Source organism: Chamaea fasciata, unplaced genomic scaffold, assembly GCF_029207755.1.
Source record: "Chamaea fasciata isolate MVZ Bird 193981 ecotype frontalis unplaced genomic scaffold, bChaFas1.0.hap1 SCAF_11, whole genome shotgun sequence".
Lineage (NCBI taxonomy): Eukaryota > Metazoa > Chordata > Aves > Passeriformes > Sylviidae > Chamaea > Chamaea fasciata.
The window spans coordinates 10,987,196-11,008,601 of NW_027094096.1; the positions used below are offsets into that span (position 1 = coordinate 10,987,196).

At 41.8% G+C, this 21,406-nt stretch overlaps 1 protein-coding gene across 2 annotated transcripts; it reads left to right on the plus strand.

Moving 5' to 3' along the window:
* The first annotated feature begins 7,979 nt into the window (after positions 1–7,979).
* On the plus strand, positions 7,980–13,474 carry CCL20 (C-C motif chemokine ligand 20). 2 transcript variants are annotated; one of them, XM_066193819.1, is made up of 5 exons: positions 7,980–8,024; positions 11,225–11,565; positions 11,794–11,908; positions 12,632–12,709; positions 12,983–13,474. In XM_066193819.1, exons 2-5 carry the CDS (start codon positions 11,484–11,486, stop codon positions 13,008–13,010), a joined length of 303 nt encoding a protein of 100 aa, XP_066049916.1. In that variant the 5' UTR covers positions 7,980–8,024; positions 11,225–11,483; the 3' UTR covers positions 13,011–13,474. The 2 variants fall into 2 exon arrangements, with proteins under 2 accessions (XP_066049916.1, XP_066049915.1); XM_066193818.1 differs by lacking the exon at positions 7,980–8,024 and having other exon boundaries at positions 10,491–11,565.
* Positions 13,475–21,406: the final 7,932 nt, after the last annotated feature.

Sequence of the window (21,406 nt, forward strand, 5' to 3'; positions counted from 1 at the left end):
AGGTCTCTGACCCCACTGGTCAACCTAGAAGTCCATCAGTTTTTCCTTCCCCCTGGAAAGGAATGTATTTTTACAAAACATCATTCTTTGTTTATATTACAATGTGTGAGAAAGCTCCAGTAGAAAATACAAAACATAAAAAGACTGAAAAATCAGGACGACAGATGACAGCCCCTCTGAGAGAACAGAGTATATCTGCATTTGGTTTTATTCTCACAAATTCTTGCTAAAATGCAGAGAACTCTTGAAGGAAACAGTGCTACTTGGGGTTTGCATTGACTTCCTGAAGATCCAACTCAAATTTCTTGACACTGAGGAAACCTGCAAAATTCTGTTTTTTCTGTAATGCAGTAATGAGAAAGAATTATTTAAGTAACTTCCAGGCATTGATGTTTGGTTTCTCTGCTTTCAGATCATCTTTTAACCTTTATTATCTCTTCTTTCCCACAGTCTTCAATCCATCTTGTTTGTAGTTAAAATTTCACACTTTTTCACTGATTCACTTCTGAATGCCAAATGGAAGACTGTGAAACTGTGATGAGCTTATGCAAGTTTTTGGTCAACTTGAACCCTGTGATGTAAGCTGTCTGCAGCAGAGCCTGGCTGCTGGATTTGAAGGGAGCTACACTCTTTTCATGAAGTGTAGTCAGATGCAGAAGTGTTGTTCTGCTTGGAGGGTGGGCTGGGGAATCTGTTTCTAGCTGACACCCCAATTCTGTTCAGTTGGGAAAAGGAAGATTCTGTAAGAGTGGAGGAAAGGTGAGTTTTACAGTAGTAGTGTATCCTGAAGAGTTAATCTAATATGGTCTCTAACGATCACGGGGATAGGAAAACTCTGAGAGGGGAAGGAAAGCACTAACAGAAAAAGACTGCAAACTTTTGTCATCCTGATACTATGCCCTGCCTCTGCTGCCCCATGGACTCAGTCCTGATATCTCTGGTGCTTCACAGGATGGCACCAAGGCTGAAAGACTCATGTTGGCAGCGTGAAGTGGCTCTGTCTGGTTGGGCACTGACTTTCAGCTCATAAATCACATCTGTTTCTTGACACCAGCCCAGCTCAGACAAAGACACTTTTTCAAATCAAACTGAAGGCTTATTCTTTTTGAGGAATGTGTACTTTGTGCTCTAAAGGAAGTGATTGCAAAGAAAATTTTCTGTGTCTAATACTGAAGATTTTTCTCCATTTGTGCCCAAATACAGCCCATGTACAGAAAGGTTCCAATGGCAGTTATAAAGATTAAAGTGTATTTTTGTCAGATTTCTCAGACCCAGGAGTATTCACAGGACAAATTCACTTTCTGATTTATGAATGAGCAGATCTTTATCTTTTCTTATGTACTGCATGCTCACTTTGGGAATGAGCTGCTCCCTGCAGTCTGGCCCTGAATCCCACAGTGTGTGGGTGAAAGTTTCCATCACTTGTTTCTCAGCTGAATCTTGCCCTGGATTCCTAAGGTGGCAAGGCATTCACATCCTGGGCTCAGGTGCTTTTCATCTGGGACACAAAAATGAACATGCAAAGTTTAGTTTGGGATATTTAGCTAGAAGGTACTAAGGGCATTATTCCAAGGGGTAGGTTAGGAAATACAGTCAACCAAACTAACGTTTCAGGTACTTGGTTTAAATGTACACTTACAGCTGCTTCCTTACTAAAAAGTAATGTTGTAAGGCTGTTTTTCACCATGCTGTGCCTTACCAAAGGATAATGCTCTCCCTTTTTATCTATTCACTCTTCTTAACACTTGTCACTGGAGTGCCCATTGTCACGGGCACCATGCAGGATAGCAGCTGCTGGTAGCAGTGCAGGAGCTGGAACAAACAGCTGTGCCATTAATCATCACCCTGAGACATTTTGAGGGGGGGTTCATTCGTTTTTCTTAGAGACAGCATTTTTGTGGTGGCACACTTGGGCACAAACAAGGCCTGGACGTCTTGTTATACATGTGCTACCAACATAGAATGGAGCACACAGAAGTCCTGTGATGAGTTTATAAAAACTGGTTGAACCTACTTTGGCCTGCAGAGACATGCTCCATGTCCCTTTCTACACAATGAAATCTGGGTAAATGCTGATTTGAAGGGAGTGATTTACACTCTTAATCTCCTGTTATTGGCCAGGGAAAGTTAACTTGCGTTACCTTTCTGCAATATAAGTCACTGGCTGGTTTGTCTCCTTTTGGTTACAGGTTAGTTGCTGAATTCACTGTAGGTGACAGGTCACTGATGTAGTTGTGGGAAGCTGGGCAAGAAGCATCCAATTACCTTGGGTAATTCCCTCTGGAAGCATTGCCAAAGCTTTACAGGCAGCCTTACTTGCACACCAGTGATGTGCATTGCAGCTCTCTGATTTGCTCTGTGCCTCTTGCAAAAATCTCTGAGACCTTGGGAGGCTTCCAGGTAAAGGTGTTTCCCACTGTCTAAGGACTGGATTTGGTTGTCTGAGGACTAGGTGGGTTGAACAAACTTTTACTTTCCCACTCTTGCTGGCACAAAGCACACTGCTCTCCCAGCTGAGGGGTGCAAAGCAGTGAGGTGCTGGAAGGTGGAGAAAATCTTCTTGTTGCATTCAATGAACATAACCACAGAACAGAAAGACTTACAGAAGAACAGTTTGTACCTTGAGTAGGTCCTTTAGTTTTCCTTTTATTTTTCTTCCAGATCATCAATGGAGGACAGGAATTATTCCTTTGTCAGTGGAATTCTCTGAGGTTTTTCCTTTCTAATAAAATATTATGAAGTCACTGCTGTAGGTTTGCAGCTGACCTTTGTGCAAGTGCTGACTGTGGCTGGGTACACTGGCCTCTGGTGTCCCTCTGTCCTCTACACTGTCTGTCAGCTCTTCTAATGGCATAGAAGCCATCAGTGTTTAAAGGAGGAACAGCAGTTTTTTGTTTCTCAATGAAGTGGGGAAAGATGATTCTGGTGAGAAAAAAGTGGCACATGGTAACAAAAAAACAACCAAAAAAGCATTGCTTTTAGGAGATGAGGAAGAATATAAAAGACTCTATTAAACCTCACCTTTAGAATTTCTAACTACAGTTAGAAATAGATGTATGTAGGATGCTTATCTCAGCACCAAAAAACTTCCTGTCTCCAAGTTTGCTACTTGATGATTTGGCCTGGTGACTTTAACATCTTATTTGCAGTTTTTGTAATAATGCCATACAATCCAATTCAATATCTTTGCTTTAGTCTTTCTTGGATTGCATACTTTTAAAATCTCCAGTTAATTAACAAAAGGGAAGTGATATAAATGTCATTTGAATTGGTTAATACTTACAGTGACTAATGCTCACTTACTGTGGTTTGCCAAAGAGAAATGAGAGGAAAAACCTGAAGGGATTTCTACGGCACTTTCCATGTTGAAAGATCACTTTCCAGGGCGTGTTCCCCTGCAGACTTATTCCCCAGGCCTCCCATTAGTGGCACATATTGTCCTGTTGTCACAGATGGATATCTCATTTCAGATATGCAAATTTACATTTGCACAACCTGTGTGTGTAGGAAGTTTCAGCCCAGCACGTCCTCTCTACAGTTTTTTATCCTCAAGGTGCATCTCATTACAGACACCATGGGAGATTTTGAATTATTGCAACAGTACAAGCAGCGTAAAGTCCTGCTGGAAGAGCATTTGTCACATTTTTACGAGTGCTCATAACAACCTGGCTGCTTCATTTAATGCTAAACCTCTAATGACAACTGAAAAAGACTTAAAGTAGGTCCATTATGCTGCTAGTGTTTGCTTAAATGTAAGAATTCTTGCACTTAAAATGTCCTGAGTTCTTCTAATACCTTGAATTCTTGCCAGCTCCCAAGAGTTTTGATCATAGAGTTATTAAAGTCCTCAGGGGGTTTTGTGTTGGTTGGTTGGTTGGTTGGTGGGTTTCTTCCATCAAGAGTGTGTTAGGTTTTATCCTTTTAATGAAGAATATTTTCTTAATGTGTTCCAAGTTTTTCTCCATGTGCCTTCATCTTCCTGTGAATTCTTTCAAAGGCAGAGCAGTTACAGAGTATGTGTTGTATCCTGGAGATCTGGCCCTGGTTCCCACATCCCTCGATGTCCTAGGTTGGGTCCAAACATGAATAGAAAAAGGTCTTTGATGTGAGGAAGGCTGAGGACATGTTCTTGTAAAACACAGGTCACTTTGGAATAGCAGATTTCTGTCAAGCCCAGATTGCTTGACTTAAAACATCTTTTCTGGCTTAAAACAGTTTTTCTGTCTCTGTTTTTTGCCTTGTTTACAGGAGCCCCTGATAGCTGTGAGCAGGTTGGAGTGGTTGGAAACAGCCTCCTCAAAGCCCTCACCAAGAGCCCAAGCAGCAGGGCACTTTTGGGGCTGGCTGGAGTTGTCTGGGCTAGCAATAAAGAAAGACTCTGAAAATGGGGACAAGCAAGAGAATGCTTGAAGCAGCCAAGGGAACCCTGCAGAGAGAGAGGAAAAATTACCCTGGCAGATGTCTTCCTTAACAGGAGCTGGGCAAGACTGCCCTTTCTAGGGCCTCCAAATGCCTCTCGCAGAAATCAAGAGGCGATAACCAAGGTCCAGAAAAGGGTATAAGAGAGTAAGAAAGTCAGTGATCTCAGCTGTGTTATGCAAAAGAACCTGTAAGAGTCAAGATGGAAGGGATGTGGTGATGTGGTTTCCTTGGGAAAAGAGCAGGCCTCTTGGAAAGAGGGAAGTACAAGGAAGCTGGTTTGGGCAACTGTGCTTTAAAGCTCCTGACAGGAAAGTCCCTATAACGTAACCGTGTAGTTCTGAAAACCTGCACTGATTGCAGCACTTGCCTTGAGAGGACCTGTGTCCAGAGCTGCTCTGACAGGCTTCCTGACACAGCCACTCCACAGCTTTAATTAACAGCTGTGTAAATCAATCTTGATTGGTTTGTGTTTGGCAATCACAAATAAACAGGTATTTCTGGGTATTTTTAAGCTGGTCTTCCGGTACTACGTGACAAAATCCTGGCTGTGTTAATAATGTACTGAGTAGTCCAAGTAATCACATGTTCTGTATGTCAAGTATGACAGTAAAGCCTTCATGAGTTCTCTTGGACAACTTAAACTTCACCACTTCATGTTATTTAGTTCTTTTTTTCTCTTTTCTTTATAAAGTTTGGATTATTTGTTTTAGATCTTCCTGAGGAAGCAAATAGAACACAAAAAAGCAGCTTCCCATTTTCTAAATAGTTGTTTTTTAATTTTATACAATTTTAAACCATGTTTCAACTGAATTAATGAATAGTTTCGGCCAACCTAAAACTGCATTTTAATGAAAATTTTAAGTCACAGGTTTTTCTCCCCCCTGCTTCTATTCTTGTCTTTTACTTTCGAGATTCAGAAAATGTCACATATTCCTCTATCATGGTTGCCAAGACATAGTATCTTTTTCTCCTCTTTCTGAATTAAGTATTTTTAAAGTGCAAGCCCTCAATTTTTAGTATTGGAAGGTATTTTCATGTTCAGGCTGTGGATTTTGGCTCCAGCAATTTTCCTTTTCCAAATCTTCTTTGGGATCTATCGTCTTGGGGCAATTCTCAGCCCAGCTGGGAGAAGTGGAGAAGCACTGACTTGCATAGAAGTGATGAGGGTCAGGCTCAGTTTCAGCGTAGTTGTATGATCACTCTAGTGCTGAAAAGTTGCTGATAGCTTTTCTTGGTGAAAATTTTGGGATGTTAAACACATCTGTGTCTAACATGTGTTTAACATTCTTGCGTTACATTAATTAATTACATTAATTAATTAATCACATTGCTACTTTTTGTAATCAGGTTTCTGTTTGTCTGCAAATGACACTTGGTGGTCTCAGTCCCTTGAAGGAGGTAGTGTAAAATCCTTTCTTCCCACCTTTGTAGACGTTTTTCAGAAATCCACACTTCTGGACTACTTTAAGGATCAGAAACATCTTAATCAAAATGTTTCTGCTGTTTTGTTTATTATGCCTAAAGGCAAATAGAAATTTAAACTAGAAGAGAAACAGGGCTGTAAGAAAGCAAATATAATAGAACTTAGAGCCCAGCTTGGCAGACAGCTTTTAACTTTTTTTTAAAATTTCCTCTTTTTACTATATGGTGTGTTGACTCTGGCTGGATGCCAGGTGCCCACCAAAGCTGTTCTATCACTCCACTCCTCAGCAAGGTGAATAAGGAAGGGCTCAGAGCTGAAGATAAGGATATGGAGAGATTACTCACCAATTGCCAACACAGGCAAAACAGATTAAACTTGAGGAAATTCACTGCTAAATTTTTTAGCCATCAAATCAAGGTAGGATAATGACAGGTAAGATCAAATCTTAAAACACTTTCCCCCCATACCTCCCTTCTTCCTGGGCTTAACTTTACTCCTTATTTTCTGTACCTCCATCCTCCAGCACTTCAGGGGATGAAAATGGAGGTTTTGGTCAGTTCAACACATGTAACCTCTGCTGCTCCTTCCTCCTCAGGGAGAAAACTCCTCGCACTGTCTCCCTCCTCCAGCGTGAGCTCCTCTCTCCATGGGGCCACGGGTCCTTCCAGGATCCTGCTGCTGTGTGGGCTTCCCAAAGGGTCACAGCCTCCCTGGACATCCACGTGTTCTGACGTGGGGCCCTTCAGGCGCTGCAGGTGGATCTCTGCTCCCGCATGGGCTGCGGGGCCACAGTTGCCTCACCACGGGCTGCACTTTGGGCTGCAGGGGAATCTCTGCTCTGGCACCTGGAGCAGGTCCTGCCCCTCCTTCTGCACTGACCTTGGGGTCTGCAGAGTGGTTTCATATATCCATCCTCCATATACTCATTCTTCTCTCTGGCTGCAGTTGCATGGGGTTTTTTCCCCCCTTCCTAAATACATTATCCCAGAGATGATACCACTGCCAGTGATGGGCCCAGCCTTGTCCACTGAGTCCTTCCTTGGAGCCAGCTGGCATCGGAAGATTCTAGCAGAGAATCCACCACTGGTGTCTACCCACTACTAAAACCCTGGCATGCAAATCCATTGAAAGACCATTTTTTCATTCTTCTTTCCAGTTAAAGGCTTTGCCATCACATTTGAGAGGTTCATTTCTGTGAAAAGGTGGTTGGCTACCCCAAGGGACTGTAGACAGAGTACAGTTAACTTTGCAGAGAGAAATCTGACCTCAGAACACCAGATATTTATCTGCTATGTGTAGGTAGCAGGAAGCAATCAGCACTGCTGGGATGGCTTCCAGGATGCTCATGACAGGTGCACCAGGTCTCCCCATCATCTGCACTTTTGATAGGTGGGAAGTTCATTTCTCTCAACAGGCACGCGTCCATAATTGCATCAAAGTAATGTCATTCAATGGTGTTTCTAGGTCTGTAATTTATGAAGTGCCACCTATAATTAGTGATAACTGGTTTCTTCTCAGATAACAATTTTTTGCCAGTCATGCAAGCACTGAACTGCCTGAAATGACTGGATTGCATCACAGCCTCTAAAGCTCCAGAGATATTGAGCAAGTTATCTCGGGAACTTTTGTGCTTGGGACTTATTACGCATTTACTCATCAGAGATTATGCAATGATCAAATCCCCGTATTTGGCCATGTTCCGTTCAGCTACTGCCTTCTCATGCCCTTTGCTTTATCAAAGGAGTCCTAAACCTTTGGGAATTACAGAAGGGAATTTCCCTTTATCTGGTTCTGTGTTTCCTGGATGAATAGCTGTATTGCTGTGAGGCTTTATTTACATCAATTCAGAAAAGGTACTAATATGCAATAAAACAATATCTCTTTGTGAGGATGAAAATCATGGAAACTGTTGTTACCAATGATTAACAACCGTCAGTATGTTTCTCGTCTTATTGTGGGGCACAGGTAAAGATATTGACAGTGTCTGGCATTCAATTTCTTTGTTTTAATCTTTCATGTTTAATGTTAGACCTAAACCCATAAAGTGACAATAATCAAGTGGTTAATAATGATAAAATTCCTTCTGTCTTTCCCTTCAAAAGTCCATGAAGTATTTTAACCCTTGCGTGAAACCAGGTGGACTGCTCCTGTGCTTTTCCATGATGGGGAGAATGATGTGGTAAGCCCATCCCCTCCCCCTCCAAATTTTTTGCCCTGTATGGAGATGTTTATCAAGGTTGAATTATTAAGTCCTCTTCCACACTTCAGACTTTCAGCAGGTATTTCTGTGAGTAAAAGTCCTTGGGGATATAAGAGAGGAAGCATATTTTCAGGATGCAGCAGCTTGGTGACCAGAGAAAGCTGCCTCTGGCTGTAGCTTTGCAGATAGTGTCTGAGAGCAGTTTGACTCCCCAGCTCTTTAACATTCCCAAACTGCTCAGAACTGTCAGTTCCCCAGTATCACCTGGGAAAAGGCTCAGTTTTCCCTGATGCATTTCTTCTTCCACAGGTCTGACTGGATGGCTCTGCAGCACCGGCACCTAGGCTGTCTTTGCCTCACCTTTTGTTATACACACAGGAGGGGTTTGAGCCTGTTTTCTCTGGCCCCTGGAACAATGGGAGAGGAAGTTTATGAGAGGATGAACACTTTGTCAGTCTGTGTTTTGCTGCTCTACCTTACTATGACTGAAGTTGTTGTGAGGGGATCTGAGGAGGGACAACAGGAGGGAGGGAAGCTGAGAACCTTACATCAAAGTCAAGTCAGGAAAACCAGTCAGGGAACTAAAATAAAACCAAACAGCTAAATGTGAAAAACCCAGAAAAAATAATGTAGAGTTGACTGTGGCTTGGGAAGGAACCCAGTCATGCTCAGGGAAGGGCCACATCCAGCTTGAGTATCTGCAAGGGTATTCAAACTAGGCTTTCACATCCCTTCCTGGGAAACCTGTCCCAGTGCCTCAGCCCCTTGCTGTGGAGAAGGGACTTCCCTATGTCTGATGGGAATTTCCCTTTTCACAGCTTGTGGCTGATGCCTCTCATGCTTTGGCTGTGCCCCCTGAGGAGACTCTGGGCACAGCCCTCTCTACACAGGTCCCAGGGAAATGATGGCCTCCCTTGACCTGGTGGCCCCCTCAATGTAAAGCCTTTGAACTGCAGTAGTATTAAGACACTAAGCACATTTATATGGCACCTGCAACTGACCCAGGAGGAGGTTTGGAGGTGCCACTGGCCACCCTGGGCCTGGCAGCCTCATCTCTTGGCTGTGTGGCAGTCTCTGGCCAGCCCACATGGCCCCACTTGGTCACACAGGTGCTGAAGGAAACCAGGTTGAAAGTTTGGTTGGGTCACGGTAGACAACAGTCACTGTCCCCTCATTCCCAAGGAATAATGAAAAACACCTCCCTGGAACATATAAACACCTCCCTGTTTTTATATATTTTTTGCCTTCCATTTGCATTAGAGATTTGTGAAGGTAAAGACTGCTAAGATACAGTTACGTGTCATATCACAACCAGCAGAGCTTTCTTCAGCTGTTTGTGTTAAAACTTTTTAGATTGTTTTAACTACTTTGTGCAAATAAACAGAAGGTACTTTGTATACACCAAGTACAAAACAAAGTGACAGCAGTCCTGAAGTTGGGGCTGTCCTCGTGGCTCTTGTTCTAAATCTAAATCTTAACCTAATTTCCTAAATTAAGCAAAACATGAGATAAAAGGAACATCATGAGCATGAGTCCAGCTGTGACGGGCACATCGCCAGCCATGGTCAGTTGTGGGAACCACTGGTGTGATGAAAACTGCCTGAGGGAAGGACTACAGGGTGTCAAAGCTCAGATGAGAAGATTCTGTCCAAAAAGCACTGAACTGAAGAAGCAGAGCTGTAGAGCCACAAGGAAGACATGAGATGCAAAGCCACCTCCATCTGGATAACAGCATGGCCCAGGAACTGGCATATGAAATGCCAAAGTTGGGTATAGGTGTAATAGATTTGGGATCCATAAAATCTGCAATTAAAAAAAAAAACCAAACCCTATCATTCTATTCAGCTAGTTTGAGGCACTGCCTAATGCTGACAGAGTCTTTAAAGCAGTGCAGAGACAGCTGCATACTGAGAGCACTGATCTTTTTGTACTCTTGTGGCATTTCACCATGATCCCTATAACAGTTCCAAAAAGCTGCATACATGAGGGCACAGGTTCTTTGTTGCCTCCTCCTCATCCTTTGGCCAGTGGCTGTGGCTCTGCAGAGAAGCACATCCAGTATATATGATGCCACGCACACTTCAAGGTTGCACATACATACCTCAGCCACATGAGATTCCCTCAATTCTCACTATTACGTAGAGAAATTAATTTCTCTGAGTAACAATCTGTTCTAGAGTTCAAGCTGTTTCCATTTCTACAAAGAAATAATAGGAACTCACCCTTTGAGAGAGGTACTGGCACTCTGTGGAGGATAGAAGGCATGTAATTATGCATTGCCTATGACTGTCCATGAGCTCCACCTTAAGAGAAGCCACCCAAAGCTCAGGTTACTCTATAAGCACCTGGAGCTGGCAGCAGCTCCTGTGTACACCAGCTGGCCAGGACATGGCCTGCAGCCATCACAGTCGTTTCACACAGATCCCTAAACAGAATGGGAAAGTACCATCCTTCAGCAGCAGCTCAAGCAGTGTCCTTGGAGTGCTGACAGAGCCTCTCCCTGGTGGTTTCTCTAGAGCTGTGAGAGGCAATTTTAAGATTTTGTGTATTTTTGTTGAATGTTTAGGAGTCACAGTACTCTGATACTGTTGGGGAAAGCAACAAACTACAGCTATTGTTTATGGAGCACATTAATGCACTCTAGAAAGCACAGATTTGGAGAATATTGGCCCCATTTCAAGTTAGTTTCAAGCTCACTCTGTTTCAGATGAAATAGTTGAGATGTGTAATAAACTGTCAGGAAGTCATGGCAGGGAAAATATGGTTAAGGAAACGAAATAAACCCATTTTCATGAATACTCAATGGTCCTTGCCAATACTACAGTCCAGAGCTCAGAAAATAGCAATCTGCAAATCCTGATGTTACTGAGTTGGTCAACCAGGAAATATTAATGGAGTGCTTTGGTGTTGGTGCAGCTTGTGATGCAGCTCCTGTGAGCTTGCTGCACTGAAATGAATCTTTTTGGCTCAGCCCACCTCCCTCTGCCCCCAGGTTAGGTTTATTAACCCAGAGCACAGTAGACACACAGTTTCTCTATGTAACATTTAAAGTTACCTACATTTGATTTTCCTCATTTCACAACCCACACTCCTACCCCTAAAACAACGCATGCTTCACCCACAGAACCATTACCTCATAGCCTTTTATTTCCGTTTCTTTTTGGACTGAATCCTTTAAGCGACTTACAAAAAAAAAAAAAAAGAAGAAAATATTCCCCAGCACACTGTTATCTCTGATTGTAGCACCCGGAAGGAATGCTGGGGCCAAATGGGGCACGATGGAATTTGCTGTGGAGAAACCCGCTGATGACAGTGGAACCCGCCCCTGTGTGAATTTCCGCGGCTCCTGCCACCCCTTTATAAGCAGGTGGAGGTGCGCCAGGGCTGGCAGAGCAGCAGGCAGGCACTCACTGGAGCACAGCTGTGTGTGGAGAGGGAATGACTGGCTGCAGCAGCAAGAGTATGGTCCTGGTCTCCCTGCTGGGGCTCCTGGCACTGCTCCTGTGGGGCACCTCTGAAGGTGAGTGACCTTGAGTATTCTGCTCTGGGAAGGGCTCCAGTGCTGCTCACAGCTGGCAGCAGGATGAGGCTGAGCTGGAAGGGAATGGTTTCAGCAAAATGGGCTGTCTCATCCCGCTCCTCTGTCATGAGGGAGCTGCATGGTTGGGGTTGAACAGGGACTGCCATAGACAGCAGGGCAGTGTGGGCCAAATGGGTTTCATTTACTTTGTTTTGTCCTTCATTCCAGCACAAAGCAACCAGGATTGCTGCCTGTCCTACACCAAAGCGCGTCTCCCTCGGTGGGCCCTGAAGGGTTACACTGAACAGCTCTCCAGTGAGGTCTGCGACATCCCTGCCATCATGTAAGTTACTTTCTGAATTTCTGCTGGTTTTTCTGACATCTATTTACCTTGGGATGCCTCTCTGGGCTAAAAAAAGATTTGAATCTTTTAAGTGTGATTTTTCCTGCCTTTTCAAAAAGCTAAATTAACTGAATATATTGTAAATCACACCTGTAGACAAAACACACAAGCTCTAGTTGATAGGGACTGCTAAACCAAGGGCTATCATACAATGTAAATAATAAATCTGCCTCTTTAGGAATCAGCTGTGCAAACAAAGACAGCTCCAGCTAAGGGCCACTCTGGCCAACACAGTGTTCCCTTGCCAAAACCTGTGAACAGACACATAAGTGACAAGATTTCTTCTAATTCACAGGGATCAGATTTTTTTTCTTACAAGGTTTTGGCCTTGTAAGAAACAGATTTTGATCTGTCATCTTAGCTTGACAGCAGCTACTCTCCTTAATTTTACAAATTGTTTCTGGCATCCAGCAAAGGTCTTTGCCTAAATAGATCAAATAAATTGAACACAATTTTATGGTGCAAAAAACGATCCCTGAGACTGAAGTAGCTATTACATTTAACTTTCTTTTCCTTCATTTAATACTGGAGGAATTTAGAGCATTCCATATCTAATTGGTGTTTACAAAAGCAGTTTCTATTGGTCATTATATAGAGTAAATGCACTCTCCATAGTAATTACTGCAGGGATTTCTGATTTCTTTATCATTATTTCTTTTCCAGTTTCCACACTGCCAGTGGGCTGAAGGCCTGTGTAAATCCTAAGGAAGGCTGGGTGAAGAGACATCTCCTTTTCCTGAGGTAGGAATCGAAACTTCTAATTAACACCAGGCTGATGAATCCAGGGCATGCATGAAAGCCTGTCTCTTACATCTCCTGAATGCCTCTTTTGACAGCACTGGTGAACACATTTGTCTTTTCATTTCCTGACAGACTTAGCTATTCCCTTCTGGAGTCTTCTCAGGGACAGTCAGGTCATATGTCCCTTCTTCCACCTGAGCTATACTCTCAGGGAAGAAGAGAAAACTAAAATTGAGGTCACTATTTATATGTGTTCTCTCTTTCTTTTAACAGCCACAAGCTCAAGAAGATGTCAGCCTGACATGGTTTCCAGCAAGGAGTTAACACAGACATGGCTGAAGAAGCACTGGGTTGAGGCTCTCAGCTGAGACGGTTTGTGCACTGTTGTGTGCTCACTCACCTCCAACTCCGACTTCTTTGGGACTGATGAACTTCTTGAGTTGATTCACATTGCTCTTCTGTTTTGCTTGAGTTAAGCATTTTTTAAAAGTTTCTTTTTTTACTAATATGTGTATGTTACTGGTATTTTTACTAATATGTGTATGAGTACTGTTTAGCAAGGTCTACCTTGAGCTGTTGTACAGTGTGTGAATTTTATTAAGTTTATTGCATGTTGTTTTTGTTTTCTTCAGCGCGTGTAAAGCAGGTTATTTATTCTGTTTATTTTGTTATTGTCTTGTGACAAAATGTTTCCTTTAAGCTGTAGTTAGCATTAACTATTGAACTATTGTTAAACGAAGTCTGTTTGTAGAAAAAAAAAGATAATTGGAGATTAAAAAAAAAAATTATAAAATCAGAACTCTCTGTGATATGTTTATTTCTTTTTAATTGAAAATGTGACTTGCCCTTGAAATTAATTCCTTTATTTAAGAGCCTCCAGCTGAAACAATTGCACAGGTGTGTTGACATCTGTTTAAGCCATTTTCCACCTTGCTCACTATGCTTGCCCTAGGGGTAGCTATGACCTCCATAGGATATAATTCCTTCCCCACCCACAGAGACCTGCTATATATCAAGTTTTTGTTTAGCATGAAGACTTAGCTTCATCTTAATCAGACTTGAGAGGACTCCTTTTGCCAGTTTGCCCATTTATTCAGGAGGATCCTTACACAGCTTACTGGGCAAGCTTCTAGCTTACCCACCAAGGAGGATTCATTGTGGTAACACAGTCTGCTCTCAACTTAAAGGGCTTTCTCTAGAAGAGAAACTTGCAGTTTCCTCCCCTTTTTGTGTTTGCCTATAGTATCCTACGGCTTCCAGCATAATGAGATTTTCCTGATGCAGGAGCTCTTGATGGAGGTTTTCCTGATTCCTGATAAAATAATGAGCCCTCAAGGGTGCAGGTGGGCTAGGGAAGACTGCTCAGCTTTTTATGCACTATTACCTGGCCCATGTGGACTTCAGGGATGTGACCATGTAGGGTGTGCAGGTGAAGTCCTCTCACTGTCAGCACCAGAGTCTCATGGATAAATGTACACCTTGCCTTTTAATACCTTCTAGTCATAGAAATACAAGCACTAACTTTAATTTAAACTTAAATGCAAAGTATTTTTGTTGCCCTTGAGAGAGGATATAAGAGATACCGGGTTTTTTAAATGGTGTTCATATGTGTAAGGCTGTTATCTTCTGGTTTCAACACCTGCTAGAACTTAAAAAATCTGCTTGCGGCTCTACAAATCTGGGAACTGTCAGTTCCCTGTGGGCAAAGCTCTGAAGGAGCAAGGTATCTAAAGGAGCAAAATTAATTAGCCTAGATTTCCTTCAGGTGGATTCCTGACATTGAGAACATAATGTATTCTCCCAGGAGAAGTAGTTTCCCAGCTTGTTCCCCCGGCATTCCCCTAACTCCTGGGCAGAGGTGCAGAGCTCTGTCTCATACCTGCTAGCACTGGTATGGGCTGTTTGGGCTCAGAGAGTTCATAGGCTAAATCAGGTACCAAAAAATGGTACAGACATGATGAATGGGTCTGTGTTAAAAGTGCTGGAAGGTGAGGTTCCCCAAGCCTACCCTGGGAACTGGTGTTAGGAAACAGAGCTGTAAAGAACTTGGTGCAGAAAAGCCTGGAGTCCAAGGGCTGAATTCAAAGCAGGGGAGCAAAATAAAGAAGTGAAGACCAGTGTGTGGAGTTCTGTGGGTGGCTCTTTGCTCCCAGTTCAGGCCTCTTTAAAGTTTTGTATTACTTCTGTAACTCACCCTTCCTCTGGTCATCCATGGTTCCATTGCTACAAAACCCCACAGGCTTCATCCACAGAGCTATGACTTGAGGGATTTCTTTTTAGTTCCTCTTATTCTGGTTGATTTTTTTTATAATCAACCCCTTGGGGAGAAAAAAGATATTGAACATACTGGTTTCTATGCTCAATATCAGAAATATGCTCAGTGATTCTTGTGCTAACTGTAGTATTTCTATTGAATCCTATTTGTGTTTATCCTTTCTGTGTGCTTTTTTGTTGTTTTTTTTAATAAACTTTTTTTGCTTTTTCAATTCCTTTTTTTTTTTACCATGAAGCAATCTCACACCTTTCCGAGTCAGGAATTGCAGCTTTTTATTGTGTTAGGATCTTTGACAGAAAAATTTCTGTCTGTATATGGAATCATAATTAGATTTACCCATTCCTATTTTTTTTAATCCCACTCCAGCAAAAAACAACAAAGTAACTTATAAAAAAGCAAATAGAAAATCTGATGATTTAATTTTGGCATTAAAATATAAAACCTGCCACATTTCATCTGCTGGAGAAGTACTAACAAGTTGTTTATTGCATTTCTCTTCAATTGATGGTAGGTAGCTTCCATTAGTTGAAGACTGTTTTATTCCTTCCTTGTCTCCCGATTTTTCCACCTAGAGGGGAAAAACACAAAGGGGGTTGTAAAGCCCCTGCAAATCCAAGAGACAAATGGGTGAACAGCCTTGTCCTGCAGTGCACAGCTTCCAAGTATATCTGAAACCCAAGCTTCACTGGGTGTGCTTAGTGACAGTGACACTTGCACCCCCCCACAGGGATGTGGATAACTGGTCAGTAATTTTCAGTTAGCAACGAGCCCACGTGCAGCCTAACTTCACTCCTGCTGAACTGGAATGCACCATTCAGCTGCAATTTTGTTGAGAATTGAACCGGGGAACTCAAGAACCGCAAAGGGCTTCAAGCTTATGACACTGTCACTTGATTCTAGCGGCATCCACCCAGTTGGATAAACATCAAAACAATAGAAATGGATCAATTGTAACAAACCTTCTGGATGCTGAGTTCAGCTGTGTTACACCCTGGCAGTCTTGCTCCAAGTATCAGGCTACAGGGAACATCCTTTGCCAAAAAATGAATCATAAAAGAAGCTTTTAGTCTTCAGAATAAACCCACTGCAGTGTGCATGCTAAGTACATTAAGTAATCATAGCCGTACAACTGTACGTAAATGAAAAGTATGAATTATGTTCCCATGATCTTGTGGTTGCTCTATTCCGGGAGGTGTCAGCCTTAACTGAGAAGTATTGCAGTCCTAAGTCTGTAAAGGCTTTTGAATTGCGCTGTTTATTCTTTCTGTGCTGTCAGGTGCAGACAGCTTCCAGCCAAAGCCCTCCTAGAGCTGCTGGAACATTCAAATGTGATATACAATAGCTACAGTCCTGTGGCTGCTATAGTACATTAGCCATAGAGTATTGCTCATAGACCTACCACTGCAAATAAACCCAGGCACTTGTTTAATAGTGTTTTAGCTTTCTTAAATTTCTAGCATTATTCAAAGATTATGCACTACAAAATGTATATTAAATGTAAAAGCAGCAGATGAAATTTAGAATACTGTATGAGTAAAAAGCAAATATGCCACAGGAAAAATAGAGACTAAAATACTATTTTTAATTTCTGTTTTTAAATTTACAACAGCATTTCTATAGTTTTGCTTCCATGACTTCATATATACCCCCAAAATAAAGTAATAATTTTACCTGTAAGCACCTGCATTTACATTTCCATGCTCCTGAAATTTTCTTGCTCCCTGCCTTTAAACTGAAAACTCTCTTATTTTTTACACTTTCGTTGTATCAAGGAAAAAATTTATAATCCGGGTTGAAACTCCCTGAAAAAACAGACACTCTCTAAATAGTGCCCAGGTATGGAATGTGCTGGATATACTTACAAGGCTCTATGAGAGGGATTTCATCCACCTTTGTGGCTACACAAGTGATGTACAAAAGTGACAAGAAAGACATTGCACATGGCAGTTTCTCTGAGACTGATACTGCCAGCAAAGGGATGTGAGCATCCAAGGAGAAAGAGCTACACCTATTCTCAGAAGTGGCGGCTCATGCAAGTGGGAGTTGACTTTGTATAGGAATCTGTTCTACAGATTAAAAGTCGCATCACAGGTTCTGTTAAATTTAGTTCTTTCCCAAGTCTTAATATTCATGAGGTGCAATCAATTCAGATTCATTAAACATATAATTAATTTCTACACATATAAATTTAAAAACCCAACCCCTTGATTAAATTTGTTTGTATCCAATGCATTTCAGCATACCAGGTTTTCATGATACCCCTCCTGAAGTATTTTGATTTACCTAAAAATCTAAGCCTCATAATGATTATTTTTTCTAGCCCTCAAAAATAACCTAGTCAAACCACTGGAAAACTAATGATGGAGAACATCTCAACAGAGCACAAAATATTTTTAATTTCTTAACCAAACTTCAGGTACAGTGATTCAAACTGTAACTGTCTTCTCCCCTGGCCACATGCCCACAAGCCAAGGCAAAACACTTACGTGTAGGCAGAGATTTTATGAGTAGGATGGTCTAGTACAAATACTTGACTCTTTCTATGTCTTTTGGATAATAAAATTTAATCAAAACATACACTGTTTTTGAAGGAGCTTGGTTTGCAAGGGGATAAACTCTGTACCAAAAATCGATTTAAATATGGAGGTGTCAGCAGACAGCATCATTAGGTACCCAGGGCAGAGAAACATTACAAATCTTTTAGGAGCTACAGCCTCAGACTTGTGGGGGAGCAGACAGCGATGCACCAACTGATCAAGCCATCTGATTAGAGTGTGCCAGTGGAGATGTGTTCAAGTAAGTGGTCCAATTGGCAGTGAAATTGTCAATTACAGTGTCAAGATTAAAATAGTAGTTCAATATCCTTGCAGCGTCATTGGTCAGGCACAAAGCCAGTGATAACTCTGTAAACATTCAAAGTAGGCAAATGGGAAATTGAGAATGACAAATTTACTATGGCAGGTAAATCAGAGCTGTAGAGTGGTCAGTGTACAGAGTCACTTCAACTGTTGACTCACATATGAATTGTATTTCATTTACGAATAAGAATTGTTACACAGCTGTGTTTAGGGAACGCAAATCAAAATGCTCACATAAAAATTTGTCATGCATATCTGAAAAATAGTAATGTTTTGGCTCTATGTCCTACTACAGTGATTTCTTTTTTTGTCAAACGTACATTTAATAGAGCAGTTTCAAAAAGATGATTGGGTGTTCCTGTGAACATCTGAACGTTTTGTGTTGTTATGACTAGGAATAAATGGTCAAAATGTCTTTCAGAGATGATGCAAATCTCAGATATCTGAGACATCTGCAAATCTCAAAGACTTCCTCACTCTACAGCATTCCCCAAAATGGTACAAGAGTAGGCAAAAATGTTTCATGAATATGCAAGTGCATAGTGCTGTATTACTGCTAATTACAATTAATGGTTGATGTACATGCACCTTGTTTTGCACATCCATACAAAGAACATCAAAATGATGGTAAAGAAGAGAGGAAAATGTAGTAGGACTACCACACTTAGTGAAGGAACATAGAATCATAGAATGGTTTGGGTTGGAAGGGACCTTAAAGATCATCCAGTTTCCACTCTCCTGACGTGGGCAGGGACACCTTCCACTAGACCAAGTTGCTCAAAGACACACTCAACCCCAACCAACCTGGCTTTGAAACAGATATGGAAAACAGAACTGCTTAAGTGAAATGTTTAATAAATTTCAGAAGTACAGATAATAAATATGAAATCACAAATTAGTTATTTTTGCTTTTTTAAAAAAATTATTACAAACAATGGTTAGATGAACAAACTTCTGCTTCAGTGAGGTCATGTTTTATAAAACAAAGTGGCTTTCACTACTTATATTTTCCAGTTCTATTGCAGACTTACTAGAAATCTTGTTATTTGTCAGCAGTTTTTTGCTGCCTCCTGACTCATGGTTTGACCCAATTGTGCATTATGTACATGTAGAAGAGCTCCTCTCTTTTCCTCACTGGGTGCATCTGGAAAACTCACCGACCGCAGAACACTTGCATTATTACCCGACACAGTCGGCTGCGCCGTCTTGATGGGATGATGAGGAGCTCAACCTAAAGGTCTTCAGCCCCCATGGTCTGGGCCATGGAAAAAAAGATTAAAGGCATTTCTGAGTTCTCAGAAACGGTAAGATAAATATATCTCATTGGGGTTTTTGCACTGAGGAGTTTTTTCTTGTCAGGTTAACTCATAAACTTGGCAAGGTTAAGAGGAAAGTCATGAAGAGCGGACAGCAAGGAAAAATTTGTTTCAGCTAAGTGAAAATTTGACCGAAGCAAGTAAGGATATATGGAACTCCCTGAGTGCATGGGATTTGCAAGCAGTTTGTCAGAGAGGGAAAATGGAACGGTAAGGATGAGAACTGCTGTTCCTTTCTGCTACTTGTTATTACCTCACTGTGTGTGAACATCACAAGCAGCTATTCGTGTGAACAGAAATTTGTGGGTGACACACTTTCTTGGCAAATTGCAACTAGTAAATTTTTTTTAATTCTAGATTTTTAAATTAATGAAAACAGCCATGCAAAGAGGAAAAACAATCCTTGGGAAAGAGAACGCTGTTCTACAATGCATTGTAGAACAGCTCTTACCTAGCAAAAGGCAAACTCCCAGAACATAATGTCCCTTATATAAGTAATCCTTTAAACATTTTTCATGGCTGTGGTATCATAATTAGCATTGAAAATAACAGAGCATAAGTGAGAAGGAGCTCTAGCAATGCACTGAGTCTGTTTGGGTAAGAGGAACTAGAATATGCCAGAATAAAACAACCTTGGGAGAAAAAAAGTCATGCAAATCTGTTTAATTCACCAAACGAGGAACTGTCAGAGAACAATTCTTCTGCATTCCACAGACCTGACAATTATGAGAAGGGACAAAACACAAAAACTCCCCTTGGTAAAAATACACTTCACCCACTACTGGTGTAACAGGAATAGGAAGTGGCTTTCTACATCTTTCCCTCAACTCAGACTACTCTTGGGCTGCCCTTTCTGATTGAGTTCAGCACACCACAGGCTGACCTACTTCAGAACAAGTGGGTCATGATGCAACTTTAAACCAGAAAGCCTAAACCCCACTTTTCTCTGCAAGTATATTTGAGTCAGAAACACTTCCTCCATCCTATCCTTAGGATGGTACATTGGCTCAAGAGGATTTTTCAGAACCTGAGCCAGCAGGAAGAACCCAGGGCTCTCCAAAGGAAGATCTTCATTGTAGCTGCACTGATTTGCTTCACATTGTCTGACAGAGTTCCCTTCAGCACTGTAGATAAATCTACACTGAAGCCTTTCAAAGCCTCTCGAATACAGACCAATGACTTCTATAGTATCTTAACTTTCCGCCTCTCCTGGAAGCTGCTGTCATAAGCAAAAATGCACAGGGAGCAACTGATATATAAATTATTTTTCCAGGCTGATATCATCAATACTTTTGATCTTTGTACATGAAAGCTGATTATCTCATCCTGGATGTCTCAGCATTTAATTTTTCTTTCCAGTGTAGATATTTTTGAACTCCCTACAGTATGAACTCTTTGAAGCTGGCCTTTCATGACTCAGAGGCTGCGTGCACGCTTTAGACACTTAAAAAATAGCAGGGCAACAATTTTGCCCCAGCAGTCTGAAAATATTCCTTCTAAAAGTATGCACTAGTTGCTTCTTTCCATGAACTTGAAGAACGGTTGCATTTCTCAGTCAAAGTTTAATGGCATGGACAGGAGCTCAGCCTGCTGTATCACCAGAATCCCTCTTATCTAGTCTCCAAGTAGCAATGGAGTACCAAGTCCCTCCATCCACTCCCTCCCCACAGTTTTCCCCTTTTCTGCCTAAAGCCTCCTCAGATAATCCTACCTGTGCTGCAGCTCTGTATCTGTTTTGTCAGAAGGACACACTGTTGTCACTGAATATGTATTTTGCACCCAAGCCTTTCCTGGGCAGCAGTGTGGGAGAAGCTTTGTCTCAGCACAGTGTTAGCTCCTTGCCCCCACTCAGGTGGTCAGCAGTTTTTTCCAGGGACTGTACAGGAGTGGAGCAAACAGGGCCATGACACCAGTGCCTCTCTGGGTTGGCCTGGAGGGCAGGCACAGGGCTTAGAGGGATTGACCTCTGCCATGACTCCACTGCTCCCTAATCTTATGCTTAGAGAAGCAAGGAAAGAGTGACAGCTGAGGCCTGATTTATCATCTTCCCAGTGTCATAACTCTATCCTAATAACAGGCAATGGCAAATTGTGAGGCGTCTGTGCTCAGATAAGGATTTGGAGCAAGAAAGTGAGGAGAAAACATACTGATCAACAGGTATCGATGTCATGGAGCCTTGCAGTCTTTCCACTTCCCTCCTCTGTTTTGACTGTTTTGTTTAAATATTACTAAAACAATTAAAGGTAGC

What these genes read in the sequence shown, in the direction of transcription:
- CCL20 (XM_066193819.1), top strand. Translation starts at nt 11,484, where the DNA reads ATGACTGGCTGCAGCAGCAAGAGTATGGTCCTGGTCTCCCTGCTGGGG. An exon ending in TGCGACATCCCTGCCATCAT is followed by an intron (nt 11,909 to 12,631) that starts GTAAGTTACTTT and finishes TTTCTTTTCCAG; the next exon opens with TTTCCACACTGCCAGTGGGC. An exon ending in AGACATCTCCTTTTCCTGAG is followed by an intron (nt 12,710 to 12,982) that starts GTAGGAATCGAA and finishes TTCTTTTAACAG; the next exon opens with CCACAAGCTCAAGAAGATGT.